The sequence below is a fragment of the Symphalangus syndactylus genome, chromosome 6, assembly GCF_028878055.3.
Source record: "Symphalangus syndactylus isolate Jambi chromosome 6, NHGRI_mSymSyn1-v2.1_pri, whole genome shotgun sequence".
Lineage (NCBI taxonomy): Eukaryota > Metazoa > Chordata > Mammalia > Primates > Hylobatidae > Symphalangus > Symphalangus syndactylus.
The window spans coordinates 23616571-23638353 of record NC_072428.2 but is presented as its reverse complement, the minus strand read 5'-3'; the positions used below and the strand labels follow the sequence as shown (position 1 = coordinate 23638353).

The window sequence follows — 21783 nt, the reverse complement described above, 5'->3', positions numbered from 1 at the left end:
GCTCACTGCAGGCTCCACCCCCCGGGGTTCACGCCATTCTCCTGCCTCAGCCTCCTGCGTAGCTGGGACTACAGGTGCCTGACACCTCGCCCGGCTAATTTTTTGTATTTTTAGTAGAGACAGGGTTTCACCGTGTTAGCCAGGATGGTCTCCATCTCCTGACCTTGTGATCCGTCCCCCTCGGCCTCCCAAAGTGCTGGGATTACAGGCGTGAGCCACCGCGCCCGGCCACAGATTTTTTAAATTATAGCTTTTTCTCTTTATATTAAAAAGAGCCACCTCTAATTTTCGAGGATGTATCTAAAAAGAAATGTTTTCTACATATATATTAATTGTACTCTTAAGTAGTTTGCTAAATAGACACAAGACTTTTAAGGGCCGGAAACATGATTATCACCACCCATCCTAATGTTCTGTACTGAAATACACCTATGCTTTTACTTTCTGATCCCTCAGGTATAAGAATGAAGTCCAAGGAATATATAACCAATTTATTGGCAGTTGTAACAGTGAAGATATACATATCACAGTCAATAGTATTATAATATCAATGGTCTTCAAACTCTGGCTTAGCATTTAGAAGGTACTGCTATCCAAAATATACAAAGAATTCTTAAAACTCAACAATAAGAAAACAAACAACCCAATTAAAAAATGGGCCCAAGGCCTGAACAGACACTTTAACAAAAAATATACACAGATGACAAGTAGGTATATGAAAATATGTTCAACATCATATGTCTTTAGGGAATTGCAAATCAAAACAAGATACCACTACACACCAATGAGAATGACCAACATCCAAAACACTGACAACATCAAATGCTAGTGAGGATGTGATAGTGAGGGAAGTTGTGCATGTGTGAGGACAGGAAGTATACAGGAACTCTGTACTTTCTACTCAGTTTTGCTGTGAACCTAAAACTGCTCTAAAAATAGTTTATTAATTAAAATATATTAAATCATATTAAAATAGTGAAAGTCTATGTATATATAAAGGTATAAATGCTTGGATTTTTGGTATTTTTTTCCTTTTAAAAATAGGATCCTTTAGCGTCAAGACGACAACATTGACCCAAATTAGAATTCATTTCGTTCATATTCATTTATCTCTTGAGTCCAAAATATACAACTAAAAAATATAGGTGAGATTTAGAGTGCAATCTTTGACTGTGAAACAACTTTCTCTGTACTGAATCAACTAGCCTATACAAAATTGAATTCCTAACTTTGGCCTCACTAATGTTTTACCCTAAACAAGTGTATGTCAGAATCCCAACAAAAACAGATGGCAAACATAAACTAGGATAACCTGAAGATGGGTTTATTTGCAAAGGTGCAGGGAGGATATAAAGGAACCACAAAGGATGGCGCAAGTTCCACTGACTAGCAGCACTGTAGCTGTCACCACCTCTAGACCCAGAAGGTCAAGAAGAGAGGTTACTGGAACCCCAAAAGGAGAGAGTATCATGTAGATTAGGCCAATTTAAGAGAAGTAGTGATCTGTTGAGGCACATGGCCAGCCTGAAGTTACCTCAGAGGGAAGGAACAGGGGGAATAAATACCCTGATTCACTCTCTTCTTCCTCCCATCTCCTGCCTAGGCTCTCCACTGGCCCAGCTCAACAGGAAGTCAGAAGATGTGGAAGCCCATTGATGCAACCCATATACATAAGCCTTCAAAAGGTAAGTATAGATCTGGAGGGGCAAACAGAAGATTTTTTTGCATACCAATATAATAAATAACTACAAATTAAGTGCATTTTAAATAGTACTCAGTAAATATTGTTTCAAAATATTTATGGAGTGCCAGTAAACATAGGTACTTAATTCTCTCAGAGGTAGGGAGGTGGTCCTAAAATGATTCAAAGCAGTATCGACAGAGGGATTGGAAGGGAGTGGGAAAAGGAAAACAGATGTCATTCTCTATAGAAAGAACAAAGCCTTACCTACTTCTTCCTCTTGTACCAACTCTCCCTTTGTGTCAGTTGGAATATTTTTAGTTGCAAATCATGGAAAACTGAATTGGCCCTAACCAACCTGGCTTAAATAATGGGAACTTACTGGTTCACATAATTTAAATGTCTAGAGGTAGGACAAGAAGCAGGGTTGGTTGATCCAGTTATTCAATAATGTCATCAAAGAACAGGTTTCTTTATGTCATACCAATCTGGCATCTACATTGTCAGGTTCCTATTTTTTGGCTTTTCTCATGGTTGTAGGCTGACTGCCAGCCACGATAGAGGTTATGTTCTTCCTAGTTTATAATCAGAAGCTAGCTAAAGTCATTTATCCATTCCTGAACCAATGCCTATGGTTAGAGGAAAGAAACATGTTTGTGTTCTCCTGCCAATTTGGGGCTCAGCTCTAAAGCTGGAGACATCAAAACAAAAATCTAGATAAGGTTAGGAAGAAGGCAAGGGGATACTGAAGCTCAGCAAGCAACAAATAAATGTTCAATTCACAACTTCATTCATGATGCTCCAGCCATATCAGACTTTTTAGTTCCTCAAATATACTAAACTCTTTCCTGTCTCAAGGCTTTTGCACATGCTATTCCCCTTGCCTGAAATCTTACTCCCTTCCCTCCTCCACCCTCTTACCCCCAATCTAATAAAGTCACCTGTGATGGCATCACATCTTTTACTTTTTCTTCAGCTCATTTATAATAGTTTTACATTATTTAGTCTGTGTAATTATTTGTTTTATCTAACTCCATCACCAGACTCTAACTTTCATACAAGTAGAAACATGTTTTATTTTCTTCATAGCTGTATCCTTAGTGCCACATAGCACCCAGTATATAAAAGTCACTCAGTAAATATTGAATGAATGGTGCTAATAAGGATGACATACAATGAATCCTTATAAGGTATTCATGTCATCATAAAAATGCATGCTACTGGTCACAAGTCAAAGAAATAATATTTTGAATGGACTGCAACAAATGCACTAATTACCTTTACTGGAATCATAACTCAAAATTTATGCATCTGTATTGAAAACAATTTATCCTTCTACCAAAAAATTCTACCCAACTGTCCTCTAGTAATAGCCCATAAGACTATTTTAGATTATAATTTTTACTTAATAGTGTGAAACTATATCAATCATACCTTCTTTAAACTGCATATTTCAGCTTCTTGTTTTTTATTTAAAGCTGAAAGTCTTTTGTTTGATTGTATTGCTTCCCGTACTGCAACATGAAAGACACTTAAGAAAGCATTATATTCAATGTATATTTCAAAGAAAGTATCATTAAGATAAACAGGGAAAACAGTAACAATGCAATATATATGTTATTTAATTTAGGTAACAGTTATTAACTGCCATTTACTATTATCAGTATTATCATAGAAATTCAGTGTATTCATAGTAAATAAGTCCATTCAAACATTCTCTACTGAATATGTATATTTAAATAAGATAGCACATACCATTTTGTTCTAACTTTTCATGACTCTCTTTTATCAATCCAAATTGACCTGTTATTGTGGCATAATATTTCTCAATTTCACTCAGTTGCTTATGATAGTCTTCTTTAGCCAGAAGATGTAACTGGACCTTTTGTTCCTATTTGGAAGAGTAATTTTAAATGTTATACATATAACCCACACACACACCCATGCACAACAAATATGTAAAATATATTGTGGTAAACAACTATCATTAGTAATATAATATAAATAAATGTCATTTAAAAGTACTCTCTGAGTAAACTGTAAGGAGGACATATTAGTTAGGAGATATTTCTAAATCTATGTAAAACTAAAGCAAACATATCTTTCCTGTAGCAAAATAGTCACTTCAGGTTTCCCTTGTTTGCAATTTCTCTTTCAAAATCTTTTTATAAAAAATGTTAATCAGCCTAACACTAAGAAAAGTGAGGAGAAAATTAAAGCAATACTTTTGGTACTTTGGGAGATATTTTTTCTTTCTCTAAATCATTTGAATAATCAGGACCTATCTAGATCACTGTTTTGATTCTTTGCCCTTTCAATTTGCTAGAATAATTTCAGTGTGCATTACCAAAATTCAAGTAATTTTTCTGAGACTGATTTTAATTAATATAGTACCTTCTCACTGCATTAAGAAATGAAATGATGAGGCAGGAAGAATGCTCGAGGCCAGGAGTTTGAGACCAGCCTAGGCAACATAGCAAGACCCCATCTCTACAAAAATAAAACAAGTTAGCTGGGCATGGTGGCACATGCCTGTAGTCCTAGCTACTTGGGAGGTTGAGGTGGGAGGATTGCTTAAGGCTAGGAGTTTAAGGCTGCAGTGAGCTATGCTCAGCCACTGAACTCCAGCCCAGGTGACAAAGCAAGACCCCATCTCTAAAAGAGAAAAAGAAATGAAATAACAAGGATATCTCTCAGTGACAGGGAGGCAACATAGGATAGTAGATAGTTTACTTAAACTGGAGACATAATTGGTAAAAATTAGACCTCACTTATATAGTATTATATGGGCCTCCACTGCTTTCAGCTAAAGGAACTACTCTTACCATACTTGGGAATATGACTTTTAACTCTTAAAAAATAAATATTATGTTAATAAAATCAATAACACTTGTTAGAAGTTTTTTATCTTCACTTGACATTAGCAGAATCATTAATTGGTTTCACAACTTTCATTCATTTTTTTTTTCCCAACTGCTTCACCTTCTATGATGAGCAGTTCTAAACAAAGAACAGTATAGGTCCATGAACTGGCACTCAATAATTGTTTTCTGAATGAACTGTTGTTGTCTTATAGAGTTTTAATAGTAAAAATTTGATTTTGCCTAGCAGCATCCATTTCCCTTACCTAACAGCACCACAATTTACTTTATTGAAATACTTTTCCTTCATTACAACATGGACTAAACTTCATTACAACATGGACTAAACATTACAACAGGACTAAATTCAGGGGTCCTATTCTTCCCTAATTAAGAGAAGGGCATGTACTCAAAATAAACCAATTGATAGCTACTTTCTTGGAATTTGAATCTTGAGCAAAAAGACTATACAAAACTAGAGGTAGTGATCCTATCCGAACTGATATGAGACCTCTGTTGTGGGTCCCTACATCCTGCCTCACAAACTCTGGAATTACTCTGGGTCCCTGTTCATTCTCAAACAATTCTTTATTCTCTGGTTGACTGTGAATGCCTCCCCTAAATTTCCTTTTATATAAGTTAGCCAGAGCCATTTCTTATTGCTTAAAACCAAAGTACAGGCCAGGCGCAGTGGCTCACACCTGTAATTCCAGCACTTTGAGAGGACAAGGTGGGTGGATCACAAGGTCAAGAGTTCGTGACCATCCTGACCAACATGGTGAAACCCTGTCTCTATCAAAAATACAAAAATTAGCCGGGCATGGTGGTGCACACCTGTAATCCCAGCTACTCAGGAGGCTGAGACAGAAGAATCACTTGAACCCAGGAGGCAGAGGTTGCAGTGAACCAAGATCGCAACACTGCACTCCAGCCTGGGCGAAAGAGCAAGATTCCATCAAAAAAGAAAAAAAAAAAAACAATCAGTAAACTATCGCAAGGACAAAAAACCAAACACTGCATGTTCTCACTCATAGGTGGGAACTGAACAATGAGAACTCATGGACACAGGAAGGGGAACATCACACTCCGGGGACTATTGTGGGGTAGAGGGAGGGGGGAGGGGCAGCATTAGGAGATATACCTAATGCTAAATGACGAGTTAATGGGTGCAGCAAATCAACATGGCACATGGATACATATGTAACAAACCTGCACATTGTGCACATGTACCCTAAAACCTGAAGTATAATAATAAAAAATAAATAAATAAATAAAAATAAATAAAAATAAAAACAAACAAAAAAAACACAACCAAAGTACAGGCCGAGCACGGTGGCTCAGGCCTGTAATCCCAGCACTTTGGGAGGTGGAGGCAGGCAGATCATTTGAAGTCAGGAGTTCAAGACCAGCCTGGCCAACATAGTGAAACCCTGTCTCTACTAAAAATACAAAAATTAGCCAGACATGGTGGCAGGCGCCTGTAATCCCAGCTACCTGGGAGGCTGAGGCAGCAGAATCGCTTGAACCCTGGGGGCAAAGGTTGCAGTGAGCTAAGATCGCACCACTGCACTCCAGCCTGGGCATTAGAGTGAGACTCCGTCTCAAAAAAAAAAAAAAAAAGAAAAGAAAAACCAAAGTACAGGTAGTAGAGCACAGTGGTCAAAAGCTAGTCTGCCTATGTTTAAATCTTGTTTCTGCAACTTACTGTGACCTTGGGTAAATTATCTACCCTATTTTTAGGAAGAAGTTTATAATAGTATTTCACTCGTAGGGTTGCTGTGGGATAAAATGAATTAATATAAATAAAGCACTAAAAACGAAGCCCATCATATAAAAATCACAATAAAATGATTGTTATTATTCCTTAACTGGTAAAAGTATCAATAGTTTTAATTAACTTTTATTTAGAATAAGCATGGCCTTTTAAAAAATATTCATGAAGGGCTGGGTCATGGTGGCTCACGCCTGTAATCCCAGCACTTTCGGAGGCCAAGGTGGATGGATCACAAGGTCAGGAGTTCGAGACCAGCCTGGCCAACATGGTGAAACCCGTCTCTACTAAAAATACAAAAATTAGCCAGGCATGGTGGCACACACCGGTAATCTCAGCTACTGGGGAGGCTGAGGCAGAATTGCTTAAATCCAGGAGGCAGAGGTTGCAGTGACCCGAGATCATGCCACTGCACTCTAGCCTGGGTGACAGAGCAAGGATCCGTCACAAAAAAAAATAAAAAATAAAAAATAAAAAATATATATATATATTTATATATATATATGTACATACACACACACACACACACACGAAAAACACACATTACAATTTAAGTTGTACCTAAGTATATTATCTTGGCAAGTCTGATGACAGTCTTAACTTTTTCAAAACTATTTTTTAATGATTTTAAACATGATATATTATTGGTAATAATTATGATATATCAGTTGAAAATTTCTCATGTATGTCATCAGGCTTTTCACTACTTATTTAATTGTGCAGCAGTTATAAATGCAAACAAGTTGATAAATGTACTTAGTCCTGGAGAGCTTATGCCTACCTGGGTAGTTACTATTATTAGTAATGGTGAGCAATAATGAACCATATTTCTTTCTTCTAAAATACCCCTTAATTTCTGATTGAGAGAATTATACTAGCTCTCAGCAGATGTCTAGAAACCTAACACAATTTCACTGAAAACTGGGTTAATGGCATTTTTTCAATTCAAGGAAGTTTTTATTTTTTATTTATTTTTTTGGAGACGGAGTCTCTCTCTGTCACCCAGGGTGGAGTGCTGTGGCACGATCTCGGCTCACTGCAACCTCCGCCTCCCGAGTTCAGGCAATTCTCCAGCCTCAGCCTCCCGCGTAGCTAGGACTACAGGTGCATGCCGCCACGCCCAGCTAATTTTTTGTATTTTAGTAGAGACAGGGTTTCACCATGTTGCCCAGGCTGGCCTCGAACTCCTGAACCCAGGCAATCTACCCACCTTGGCCTCCCAAAGTGCTAGGATTACAGGTGTGAGCCACTGTGCCCGGCCAATTCAAGGAAGTTTTAATTTTTGATTCTAATCAACATTTATGTAGCCTTCATTAGAATACTCTCTACTACATAATATACGATCCCACAAAAGCTTTCTTAACCTTTCAGCTAAACAGTGATGAATAAAATAAGTAGTCAATGCCTACAAAGGTTAAAAATTCTGTTAACTAAAAAGGTAGCAAAGATCAAAGGAGATTTCATGCATAGAGCTTTATATACATTAATTTCTGATACACTCTTCCAACATCCTTTGAGGCAAAAATTGAATTTAATGAAAATGCAGTTTCATTGCATTTGTTTGCATGACATAATTCTGATTTTCAAACACATTATCCTATTCGATGGCCATGATATATAACATTAAGACTTCTAAATCACATGGGCACCTACAGCTTATTAGCCCATATATGCCCATATGAAAGTAGTTTACTACCCTGATTTAGTTTTGAAAAAAGAGATGAAGAGGTCCATTGTCCAGTTTGCCACTAATTTCATGACTATCAACAAATAGTTTAAATTCTCTGAAAAGCAACAACAAAAAGTAATTGGTAATAACACTTTAGAGATGTAAGAATATTTTAAAGAATACAAATAAATTGATTTTTACTATTATTAAAACTTTAATGTATTATAAGGCTATTTTATTGAGATGATTAAGAAGTAGTTAAGTACATATTGTTTGGTTCTTTTTATCTGCATGAATCGACTCAAATTATTTTTCCTTTTACACAGTTTTACTATCAAATGCAAAGACAGTCTACAAAACATGTCAGCATTCATTGCTTTCTAAACACATGTACACCTCATTTTAAACAAATCTAATCTATGAAAGTCAAGATTGGCCGGGCGCGGTGGCTCACGCTTGTAATCCCAGCACTTTGGGAGGCTGAGGCGGGCGGATCACGAGGTCAGGAGATCGAGACCACGGTGAAACCCCGTCTCTACTAAAAAATACAAAAAATTAGCCGGGCGTGGTGGCATGGGCCTGTAGTCCCAGCTACTCGGAGAGGCTGAGGCAGGAGAATGGCGTGAACCTGGGAGGCGGAGCTTGCAGTGAGCCGAGATTGCGCCACTGCACTCCAGCCTGGGCGACAGAGCAAGATTCTGTCTCAAAAAAAAAAAAAAAAAAGAAAGTCAAGATTAGAGGAAAAATAGCATATCCATAATTATATGTATGTGTGTAGTCTAAAAGCTTACTTTAAAGCCTTGAAGCATTTAAAATGGGAATAATGTAAAAATATTTGCACACAACTTTTTAGAAATATATTTACTGATAAAATGCACAGCTTCACATTTCTCCCTTTTTCTTTTTACTTAAGGAGACTGATTTGAAAACTTCTGGAGATAAAATTAGTTTCCCTTAAAACAGTTTGTTAAGAGTAAATTTTAGAGGAAAAGATAACATCAAAATATAAATTTAACACATTCATTTCCAATTTTGTAACTAATCTTCTAATTTCTTCAATATGAACCCAAACTAAATCAATGGAGTTATAAAACTCAATTTTCAAAAACCTATGGCATCTTTCTTAAGATATCCTTACCTTTTCAGTTGCAAATATAAGGCATAGATTACTTTAAAAACCTAAAGTCATGCTGCTAATATACGTGTGTAAATATATACATAATATTTATGATCATGAAGTTACTTCCAGATAAGTCTTCAGTTTAAAAATATTCTACTCTGAAAGAAAGTATGTGGTTATTCTTAATCTATCAAAACTTTCAATATTGAAATTGCTTTAATTTCATAAAGAAAAAATCTTCCTTATAAATCTTTTATTTAGAGGAAAATGATATACAGAAGAGAAATACAATATGACAATGGTTTGATAAGTTTACTTCCTTCATTAAGCTGTATTAGCTATTCAGTTTCACAACACAGACACCTATAAATTCAATTATTACCCAACATGGTCATCTATGTAGTAATCACTAAACACAGCAGGAAAAATTTGTATCAATCACCAGATCACAATGATGGTGAATGCAATGTCCTAAGATTTCTCTCTCACATGTTTTTATTGCATCCTTTTCATTGGTAATGATTGTGATTTTTTCAAAGGGGAGGTACTTTTAGGGATGGAAAAATCATTTGATTTGTGATTATGTTAATTTATCTCAGAACATATCACCACCTCTAAAAGAAAATCAGCTTACTGAATCACAGAAGACAGAAACTTACTAGTAGTTAAGGACTCACCTATAGGAGCTCATAAACTTGAAATTTTCTTAATACTATTTCTCAAGTTATTTCTTTTAGGACCCTAACTTTATTGCTCCCCAAAGTCATGCCTTCACACTAGTGGCTATCTTGTTTCCTGTCTTGCCCATAGAACCAAATAACATAAAAGAATAATGTACTGCTTGGAATAAAATAAGATTAACTGAATTACCGAATACTATACTGTACTTTGAATAAAGAACAAGTCATCTGAATTATATAATAATAATGTAACAGGAATAATGTAAAATGAATATATGTAAGAATGCTTAGAAAAAGGGGTACTTGTAACTTTTAAATCCAAAATATAAATGTTCTGCCAGAGTGAATATAAAATATTCAATATATCAATATATAAAACTTTAAAAGCGATGCAATGCTTTAAACTGTCAGAAAAATATTACGACTATAACTGAAATATCATTTTAGTAAGTATAGATGTTGTAATTCACAATAACAAAAAGCTTAGAAGTGACCAAAAACTAGAATAAGTATATACGTTTCCACGTTTTTTTTAAAAGATTGTAAGTATCTGTTTAATGAAATTTGAAAGTGGAATAAAATAAAACACATTTTATGTTGCCTTTGATCTTTAACTTGTAGCCTTATCTCTCAGGTCAAAGGGCACATTATTCAATTTCACTATATTTTGTGTAAAACCACTGTAGCGTTGAAGATGACTTTCAGTACAAATGTCATGGTACTTAAAGCTAAACCAGAATCTAGTTTTTCAGCTTCTTAATTAAAATCATGGTTTAAAATAGTCTGACAATATTATTTTTATTCTTTCCAGTTGAACAGCAACAGAATTTTCACATCTTTTATTCAATCAAGCTTAGCAATCTCTGTATGGCTCTTTTATTTTCTAACACGCCAAACAATTTCAAGAAGCAAAATACTTTATGTTTTTCTATGTAATGTCAGAAGGGGTGATAGTTCATTTCTTACTTCTCATATATATAAAATATATAAGCCTTACTCAAAAATTAATTTTACTTGCTTTACAGTCTGCTCCAAAGAATGAAGACTGAATAGCATAGCCCCACCCAAAAAGCCTTTTGACAATTTAAGTGGATATAGGAAAATTTTGCTCAACCAAAAACACAGAAAAAAAATCCTTCTGAATAAAACAGGGCTAGAAGGGAAAAATATCAAAGTAAATATTCCCTAAAATGTTATGCTGTAAAAAGCAAAAACATTAGTTTTTAACAGACTATAAAAGAGGAATGCACAGTAAATAAATACTTGCTGAACAATATAGGATCAGTACCATATCCCAAGTGTACACTGATAAGGGATAAATATTATATCAATACTACTTCATACATTTCCATTTTTTCAGGCTATGATTAATAATTACATGTTTACATAAATATCTAGAAAAGATACCATTAAATAAAAGGTTTTAGAGTTTTGTTATTTGTTTTTACTATAAGACCCTAACAATAATTTGGGAACTGTGTAAAATTTATTTTAAATATATAGGTTGAATATCTCTAATCAGAAATGCTGGGACCAGAAGTGTTTCATATTTGGGATATTTTGGGATTTTGGAATATTTGCATTATACCTATGGGTTAAGCATCTCAAATGCAAAAATCTAAAGTCCAAAATATTCCAATGAGCATTTTCTTTGAGCATCATGTTGACACTCAAAAAGTTTCCAGTTTTGAAGCATTTCAAATTTTGAATTTTCAGATTTGGGATGCTCAACCTGTGTAAGTACTACGTAATCTCGAGATAAATTTGTGAAATAATTCACTTACGCAACATGTGAAATTGCAAATATCCCCTTTAATATTACTGGAGACAGTAATATCCAGTTTCAACAATTAATTTTTTCACTATAAATGTCACATTTTATTCACAAAAATACTAATCCCCCTAAGTACTAATCCAGATGGGGGAAAAATATGTTTTGTAATTTCCTTACCATTTCACTCACTTTCTTCTGTAAAGAGTATTTAGAAACCTTGAAAAATGAGGGAGAAAAATCTCATTAAAATACTTCAATTATCTGCAACAAATTCCTCTGATATCAAAATTGCATGCTATAAAATGTGGCATTTATCTTCTATGTACCATTATTGATTTATTCAACACACATTTATGGCACCTACTATATGCTAGACACTTTCCTAGACTCCTGGAAGATAGCAGTGAACAAAACAAAGTCCCTGCCCTTAAGAAACTTACTTTCTAGTGGGGGTGGTGATAGACTGACAAATATAAGTAAAAGGTATGCATGTTAGAGAGTGATAACCACTGAGACAAAAATAAAGCAAGAGAGAGAGAGCAGTCTAGGGGAGTTTGTTATTTCATATTAGCTCTTCACTGACGAAAAGTTTTTAAAACACAAGCATAACTACTGTTTTAAACAAACAGATCATCTCACGATCCACAGATAACAGTCATTAACACTTTGGTACTACCAGTTGTTTGTTTGTTTGTTTGTTTGTTTTTAAGATAGAGTCACACTCTGTTACCCAAGCTGGAGTGCACTGGGATGATCACAGCTCACTGCAGCCTCAACCTCCTGGGCTCAAGCAATCCTCCTGCTACCTCAGCCTCCTAAGTATCTGGGGACTATAGGAACATGCCACCACACCTGGCTAATTTTTAAAATTTTTTGTAGAGACAGGGTCCCACTATGTTGCCCAAGCTCGTCTTGAACTCCTGGGCTCAAGAGATCCTCCGGCCTTGCCCTCCTATAGTGCTGAGATTACAGGTGTAAGCCACCATGCCCCACTCTATCAGTTTCTTAAAAACATACATTTATACTTTAAAAAAGAGCCAGTAGAAAGTGATAATAAACGTCTATTTTATAACCTATTTTACTTAATGTGTAATAAACACCTTTCTGTGACAAATTAATGTACAATATAACTTTTTAATGGCTACACAGTATTCCATTTTTTAACTTTACCATAGCTTACCTAATCACTCATGTTTATAGGTTTACTGAATTGAGTTTTTGACTATTATGAAATATTCTGAAATAAACATGCTTGTATCTAGACTTTTATAGTTATTCTTTTTATTAGGATAAGTTCCAAGAAGCAGAATTCCTAAGATTTGTTAATTTTTATAGGCTTTTTTAAACTGTTACAAAAGCCAGGGCAGTGGCCCATGTCTGTAATTCCAGCACTTTAGGAGGCTGAGGCTGGTGGATTGCTTAAGTCCAGGAGTTCAAAACCAACCTGGGCAACATGGTGAAAGTCTGAAAACAAACAAACAAAACTTAGTTGGGTATGCTGGTGTGTGCCTGTGATCCCAGCTACTTAGGAGGCTGAGGCTAGGATGATTGCTTGAGCCCGGGGGGTGGACGTTGCAGTGAATTGAGACTGCGCCACTGCACTCCAGCCTGAGTGACAGAATGAGACTCTGTCAAAAAAAAAAAAAAAAAAAAAAAAACAAAAACATTGTTACATAGTCTTCCAGAATGGCTGACCAAGTTAAATGCCAACCAGCCATGTATGAGTGTTCATCCTCTTAAATCCTACTTATATTTTTTAAATTTTAGGCAAAAGTACAATAATTACTACATATTTCCTATGAAATAAATTTTTTAGCCTACTGCTATGAATGAGCTGATTTTATTTTATTTTAATGGATAGGTTGTATATGATTCATTTCTTCCATAAATGTTGAATGCTTATTGTAAGTAAAGCATTGATATAGACATTGGGAGTACAACACTGGACCAAAAAAAAAAAAATCCTGCCCAGCTTAAATTCTGGGCAAGAAAATAAGCAATATAAGTTAAAATATATGGTACATTAGATATTGATATGTGTTAAAGAAAAACAATAAATCAAGGAAGACGATTACACAGGACAGTCAGGAAACTCCTTTCTGAGATAGCAAATTCTGAGTAAAGACCTGGATAGAAGTAAGAAAGAATATTTCAGCAAGTTCCCTAATGTGGAATAAGGCCTAGTGTGTTTAAAGAATAGCAAGGAAGTCCATGTGGCTGAAAGGGAGTAAGCAAGGTGAAGAAGAACAGAGTTCAGAGAGGGGCAAGGGAAGGCAAGGGGACCCAAATCATTGTAGACCTCGTTATGTGTGATATGGATTTGGTTTTTACAACTAATGAGACAGAAAGCCACTACAGAGTTCTGAGGACAAATGTGACAAAGCCCAACTTGGCTTTTTTTTTTTTTTTTTTTCTTTTTGAGACGGAGTCTTGCTCTGTCACCAGGTTGGGGTGCAGTGGCGCCATCTCGGCTCACTGCAACCTCCGCCTCCCAGGTTCAAGCGATTCTCCTGCCTCAGCCTCCCGAGTAGCTGGGACTACAGGCATGTGCCACCACGTCTGGCTAATTTTTATATTTTTAGTAGAGACAGGGTTTCACCGTGTTAGCCAGGATGGTCTCCATCTCTTGACCTCGTGATCTGCCCGCCTCAGCCTCCCAAAGTGCTGGGATTAGAGGCGTGAGCCACTGCGCCAGGCCCTGACTTAGCTTTTTAAAGACTCACTCTATTACATTCACATTAGAAGGGAACAGAGGTTGTGGCAAGAAAAACCACTTAATAAGCTACTGCAATAATCCAGATGAAAGAGGATGATGAAGGAGGACTAGGGTGTTAGTAGTGGATGAAATAAGAAGTGGTTGGATGCTAGATACACTCTGAAGGAGAGCCAAAAAAAAAAAAAAAAGAAAAAAACCAGTAACTGGAAAAAGAGAGTTGTCATTAACAAGGATGGAAAAGATTAAACAAGCCAGTTTTCAGGAGGCGGGATTTTAGAAACTTAATTTTAAACATGTCAAGTTTGAGGTATCTTTTAGATATCCAAGCAGAGACTGCAAATAGTTAATGTAGGATGGATTAGGGGTTAGGAGATATACATTTAGAAGTCTTCTGTATGTAGATACCATTTTAAAGACACGAGCCTGGATGAGATCAGAGTACTTTTTAAGGCATTCAGCAAAAAAGCAAAGGGAAATGTTTTGAGGTCATCTAGAAAAATAAAAGGAAAAAATGAAAAGACAAAATTCAGAAGACAATATATTACTCTAATCCTGAATTTATTATCTGCTACCATTAGTCAAAGATAAAACTACATGTAGAGCAAATTTACCAAATTATTTCAGGCCACCGTTCTTCACATACCTTATTACCTCTGCATTTTATTCTTTCTCAATTACAGTCCACAGCTATATTTTATCAATACCTCTAGAGTATTGCCCAACTAATAAACTCCCACATAGCTGCATTTCTAACACATAGATGAATTTGAAAATATAATTGGATTGACATGCAGTATTTTTATAGATGCTATATTTAATATTTTAATTATTTAAAAATTGGTTAATATCACATATAGGCATACTTCTAATATCAGAACAAAACTATACTGATGCTAATGCATTAACTATAGAAGGCAGCTTCAAAAATAAAATGCAAATGTTTTCCTATTATAGTTATCCTTCACTTTATGGAAAATTATAAGAAAAGCTGACTGAAAAGCACACTGCTTTAGAGAAAAAAATCTTATTTTCCCATTAATTTTCCATTTATTGAATTTATTTTAGTTGGGAATAAAGCCCCCCAAATACTATGTTTAAAACATTTAACCCCTTCCTCTTCTTAAACAGTTCAGCTCTGAAGTCCATTAGGTTAGGTAGAATAAGGTATGTGAGGAAGTGGTGAAGGGGTTGTGTCTAGAGCATTCCGGAACAGAATAACAGGCCTGAATGGAGAGGATTTTCCCACGTAAGGGAGGGCAGTCTACTGTGGGGAGTCAGAAACTAAATAAGGTGAGGAGGGTGACCCTGCAAAAGGGCAACCCAGTTGAAGGTGTCAGAATCCAAGCAGGAAAAGGAGGACATCCACATAAGGAAAGAGGAGGCAGCAGAATGGTGGACTGGTTATGTAAGAGGGTGTTTTATGAAATAAGTCAACGTCTTAGTGATAATGAAAGTCAGATTTCTCATTGAAAGATAAGAAAAGTATAAATACAGAAAGGAAATAAACTAAAATAATCCTTGTAGTTTGGGATTGTAATTTGCAGTAGTGCAAATTAATGGTTTTCAATATACATACATAGATTGATATAAAAATACATATAACTGTAAGTATATGTGTATACGTATGTAAATATATACATATATTTCCTAGCTCTGTCCACTGAGGGGGTGTGAGAACAATGACACTCCAACAGTAATAATTGTAATAGCACTCAGATCTTGGTTTCTATATACATTTTTCTACTAACAGGAACCAGGGTAACAGGGAGAAATGGTTTATTCCAGGGCAAGATCAGGTAAAGTATGAGGTGATCCTGGTACATTTTATTTTTATCTGAAAGCATAAAAATGCTAAAAGAATGATGAAGACATGTCAAAAAATACTCAGCAGCCAGCTTGAATGGACTCCCACTGGCCAAACCAAGAATAATTTGATAAAAATAAATGATAGTCAAATATTTTAATCCACTGTACAAAATAGGAAACTATGAGCCTATATTGATATAAATAAATATATTAAAAGTTTGGTGAGAAATGACGTATTTACATAGTTTCAAAGTTCTCTCCACAAAATACGCTGATTACAAAGGAGAAAAGATTAACTTTACAGTGGAGAAACTTGTCAGATACTACCTTAGTCAAATTATCAGAGTGAACATCACCAATAATAAAATAAATTGAAACCATTAACTATCTGATAGGATTCAATAAGAATATGGCATTACTCCTGTGATATTCCTTCCAGAGATACATAAACTGAATCTAACCATGAGGAAACATTGTACAAACAGAAACTGAGGAATGTTCTACAAAATAATGATCTGTAATCTTCAAGAGTGTCAAAGTTATAAAAATCAACCAAAGACTAGGAAAGTCTTCCAGACTGAAAGAGATTAAAGGGCTATGACAACTAAATACAAACATAGGATTCTAAACTAGATCCTTTTGTTATAAAAAAACTTTAATGGGACAATTGGTAATACTGAATGAGTCCTGAACATTCCAGTTATGTACCAATGTTAACTTCCTGATTTTGATTGCTGTGTTATGGTTTTACAGGGGAATGTCCCTGATTATAAGAACGATATACTATGGTAATGAGATGATAGAGCATCAGTTTGGCAAATTATTCTAAAATCATTCAGGAAAATAAGTTCTTTGTATTGTAATTCCAATATCTCTAAAAGTTTATGATACTTTCAAAAGAAAAAAAGTGATTCTTAAAAACACTGTGGAATGAACTAATATGAAATGTTTGAAAAATATATAGCATCAATAAAAAAAGTTAACATGCAGCTGAAGTTCAAAAGAAAGATAAGGAAACTGTCAGACATCAAAAATAAGACAGAAAACCCATAGTCAGAGTTGTAAGTATGCAAGGCGATGCTTTGGTAATCCAGAAACCCCTACATACAGATATAGGCTGTCATGGCAAAGTCAGGGTTTTAATATCCATGTGGGCACAAAGCCAAGGGATCTAGCACACTGGGATAGAGAAAGGACTCTAGAAGAACAGCTAATTCTAAGAAAGGAAGACTAGAAGAAGTCAACCTACCAACACAAAAAAATGTCTTTGCCTAGATCACTGGTCCAAAACCAAAAATTATTCCACGAGAAACAGAAAAACCTAAACTTGGAGTACAAAAGGGTATAAAGTCCTAATAATAATATATACTCCCTGCATGGTATGTACATCCTAGATGATAAATTAAGGTAACAACAAGAAACTGTTCTGTGAAACCCTTGAGGCTCAGAACAGAAGCAAATGCAAAAGAGCTCTGTAGGAAGAATTCCACAAGTTCATCAGAAAAATACAGCCTCCACTAAAGAGGGGCTCACAATTTAAAATTTATGAACCACATTAAAAAGGAAGATTTACAATGAAGGAGCATTAGCTGGCAGCCACTGTAAACAGGAAGACTTGTACACACCAATAATTAAAAATAACAGAAGAATCTCAAAGATATTATTAAAAATATTTTAATGATTAGAGACATAAAAGATAAATAAGAAATATGAAAAAATATAAGAAACTAGAAAAAGACAGATTTTTAAAAGCACCAAATAGAACATCTATGAAAGAAAAAGGTCATTATAAATAAAAAACTTAAAACATAAGTTATATGGCAGATAAAACATAGTTGAAGAATTAGTCAACTAAAAGATATATCTAAGAAAATTACTCACAGCTGTAATCCCAGCACTTTGGGAGGCTGAGGTGGGCGGATCACAAGGTCAGGAGATCGAGACCATCCTGCTAGCATGGTGAAACCCCGTCTCTACTAAAAATACAAAAAATTAGCCAGGCGTGGTGGCAGGTGCCTATGGTCCAAGCTGCTCGGGAGGCTGAGGCAGGAGAATGGCATGAACCCGGGAGGTGGAGCTTGCAGTGAGCTGAGATCGCGCCACTGCACTCCAGCCTGGATGACAGAGCAAGACTCCGTCTCAAAAAGAAAAAAAAAAAAAAAAGAAAAGAAAATTACACAAGATGCTCACAGGCATAAAGAAATAGAAAGTGTATAAGGTATAGAGACATGGAGGATAAATGAGAAGATTCAAAATATATCTTCTTAGGAGTTTGAAAGGAGAAAATATAAAGACTCATTGGGGAAGGTAATACTTGAAGTGATAATGAGTTAAACTGTTCCCAAAAAATATATTAATTTTCATGTCGCAAAATAACTCAAATTATAAAAAAAGAAAACAAATATTGTAGTAATAAAAATAATTATTGTAATTCAATTTAGAAAGCTGTAGGACTGAGAGTGATTCTTAAAAGAATTTTTTAGGGAAGATTTAGGTTCACAGCAAAATCCAGAGGAAGGTAAAGAGATATACCATATATTCCCTGACCCACACATACATAACCCCCAATTATTAACATCCCCCACCAGAGGGGTACTGATACGGTTTGGCTCTGTGTCCCCACCCAAATCTCTTGTCAAATTGTAATCCCCACGTTGTTGGAGAAGGGGCCTGGTGGGAAGTGACTGGATAATGGGGGCAGTTTCTAATGGTTATCACCATCCCCCTAGTGCTGCCTCATGACGGAATTATCATGTGATCTGGTTGTTTAAAAGTGTGTAGCACTTTCCCCCTTAGTGGTCTCTGTCTCCTGCTCTGCCATGGTAAGACATGCTTACTTCCCCGCCCGCCATGATTTTAAGTTTCCTGAGGCCTCCCAGCCAAGCTTTCTATACAGCCTGCAGAACTGTAAGTTAATTAAACCCCTTTTGTTCATAAATTACCCAGTCTCAGGTAGCTCTTTATAGCAATGTGAGGATGGACTAATACAGGTACATTTATTACAATTAATGAACCTACACTGACGTCATTATCACCCAAAGTTCACAGCTTACATTGGAATTCGCTCTTGGTATTGTACATTCTATGGGTTTGGACAAGTATATGACATGTGTCCACCATTAGAGTATCATACAGAGTATTTTTACTGCCCTAAAAAACTTCTGTACTCTATCTTTTTATCTCTCCCTCCTTCAACCCCTGGCAACCACTTTTTTTTTTTTTTTTTTCAAGATGAGTCTCGCTTTTGTCCCCCAGGCTGGAGTGCAATGGTGTGATCTCGGCTCACTGCAACCTCCACCTCCCAGCTTCAAGCAATTCTCCTGCCTCAGCCTCCCAAGTAGTTGGGGCTAAAGGCACCTGCCACCACACCCCACCAAATTTTTGTATTTTTAGTACAGACAGGGATTCACCGTGCTGGCCAGGCTGGTCTCGAACTCCTGACCTCTGATGATCTGCCTGCCTCGGCTTCCCAAAGTGCTGGGATTACAGGTGTGAGCCACTGCACCTGGGCACAACTACTTATTTTTTACTGCCTCCATCATTTTGCCTTTCCCAGAATGTCATATAGTTGGTGAGTAGTGTATCTTTGTTGTTTTAATTTGTATTTCCCTGACGACACATGATGTGGCACATCTTTTCATAAACTTATATGCCATCTGTATGTATATCTTCTTTGGTGAGATGTCTGTTAAGATCTTTGGCCCATTTTAAAATCAGATTGTTTTCTTATTGTTCAGTTTTAAGAGGTCTTTGTTATTTTGGATAGCTGTCCTTTGTCAGAGGTGTCTTTTGCAAATGTTTTCTCCTACTCTGTGGCTTGTCTTTTCATTCTCTTGACAAGGCACAGAGTAGCTAAAGTTTTTAATTTTAATGAAGTCCAGCTTATCAACTCTTTCAGAAGTCATGCTTTTCGTGTTGTATCAAAAAAGTCATCCGGGCACAGTGGCTCACGCCTGTAATCCTAACACTTTGGGAGGCTGAGGTGGGCGGCTCACGAGGTCAGGAGATGGAGACCATCCTGGCTAACATGGTGAAACCCTGTCTCTACTAAAAATACAAAAAGTTAGCCGGGCGTGGTGGTGGGCGCCTGTAGTCCCAGCTACTTGGGAGGCTGAGGCAGGAGAATGGCGTGAACCCAGGAGGTGGAGCTTGCAGTGAGCCAAGATAGCACTACTGCACTCCAGCCTGGGCAACAGAGTGAGACTCCTTCTCACCAAAAAAAAAAAAAAAAAAAGAAAAGCCATCAGCAAACCCATGGTCATCTAGATTTTCTCCTGTTATCTTCTAGGAGTTTTTTAGCTTTGTGTTTTACATTTTGGTCTGTGATCCATTTTGAGTTAAATATTGTGTAAATCTGTGTCTAGATTCATTTTTTTCATATGGATAGTCTAGCTGTTCCTGCACCATTTGTTGAGAAGGATGCATTTTTCGCCTTCCCAACTTTCAGAACTTTGCTTTTTTAATACATTTCCTTCTATCTTTCTCCAGACTATAAAATTACCCAAATATCTAAGAATTCCTCATGCATAAATGTATAAACTCAAAGCTTCAGAAATCTAATTTCCTTTTGTCCATGTGATTAGGTATGGCCTAATAAAATTAGGCTTCAAAACTAGAAATAACATGTTATATATTAAATATCCCTTCGGTTCTATAAGAGGAATTAATATAATATATAAAATTAAGTAAGTTTAAATTTAATGAAATAAAGTAATAAAATAGAGCTTTGGAGCTGAACATCTTAGAGATCATCTATCCCATTACTCCCAGTCTGGGTTTTACGACATCTACCTATCCTCTCTTTATTCATGCCTCTTCTGAGAGCGTGAATGAAGCTCTCTCCTCCACTTCCTCACCCCTATTATCCAGGGTAGAGAATGCAGACACTGTTTCACAAAATGGTCTTGTCTGGGAAATGCTAATGGAGTTCAATTTCTTCATTTTACCTAAAGGAAAACTGAAGCTGAGAAAGAAAGTGTCTTACCACAGGACTACGTAATAAGTCATTAATAGAAACAGTTTACTTAAAATCTACAGGACAATCAGCAAAGTATCTTTATTAAGCCCTCTAAGCATACTGTTTTCATAAACAAAGTTTTGTCAGGTAATTTAGATGTAGGAAGGTTGCCCTGCTCCAAGCCCATCCCTTTGAAATGAACTAACAAGGTACTATGTTTAAATAGAAATGGAACACATTGAAAGAATTCACTAAAGCAAAATTAATTCATCTTTTTGGAATATGGTTTTTGTGTTCTGTGTTGGAATTCAGTACGTAGAGTCTCTTGACTATAAGCTCCATAAGAGAGGGCACTATCTGGTTTCTCATTCCTGTGCCTAGCACATACCAGAGTATGATCTTATGAAAGGAAAAAGGGAGAAAGAGAAGTAAGTAACTAGCAAACTAAAGGAGGGAGGGAAGTTCCTACACAGTGGTTAACAGGCTTCCTTGCCTAGTGGATTTATATCAGATCCTTAACTGAACAGAAATTTTACTTAAGTTTCAACTTGTGGGGTTCAGAGAAATCACAAGTATCTTCATTGCTCTATTCATGTATCATGTTCAGCAGACCATGAGGTACCCTATACATCTACCTGTACTATGTTCTGGGTTGAATAAGGCAAAATAAATCCTTATGCCTCTTGCATAGAAAGTCAGCCATATGAAGGAATTTCGTTTGCTTTGAAAATACTCTCCATAGGGAATC

The 21783-nt window shown here is 36.0% G+C and overlaps 1 protein-coding gene across 2 annotated transcripts in view; it reads right to left on the bottom strand.

The window, feature by feature from the left end:
- The window catches only part of CCDC73 (coiled-coil domain containing 73), a 183270-nt gene that overhangs the window by 70079 nt on the left and 91408 nt on the right, over window positions 1-21783 (bottom strand). For both annotated transcript variants that reach the window (XM_055282001.2, XM_055282000.2), the window contains 3 exons: window positions 11734-11772; window positions 3437-3572; window positions 3116-3195 (listed from right to left, as the gene is read on the bottom strand). In XM_055282001.2, coding sequence (XP_055137976.2) covers window positions 3116-3195; window positions 3437-3572; window positions 11734-11772 — 255 coding nt within the window. The remainder of the gene's footprint in view (window positions 1-3115; window positions 3196-3436; window positions 3573-11733; window positions 11773-21783) is intronic.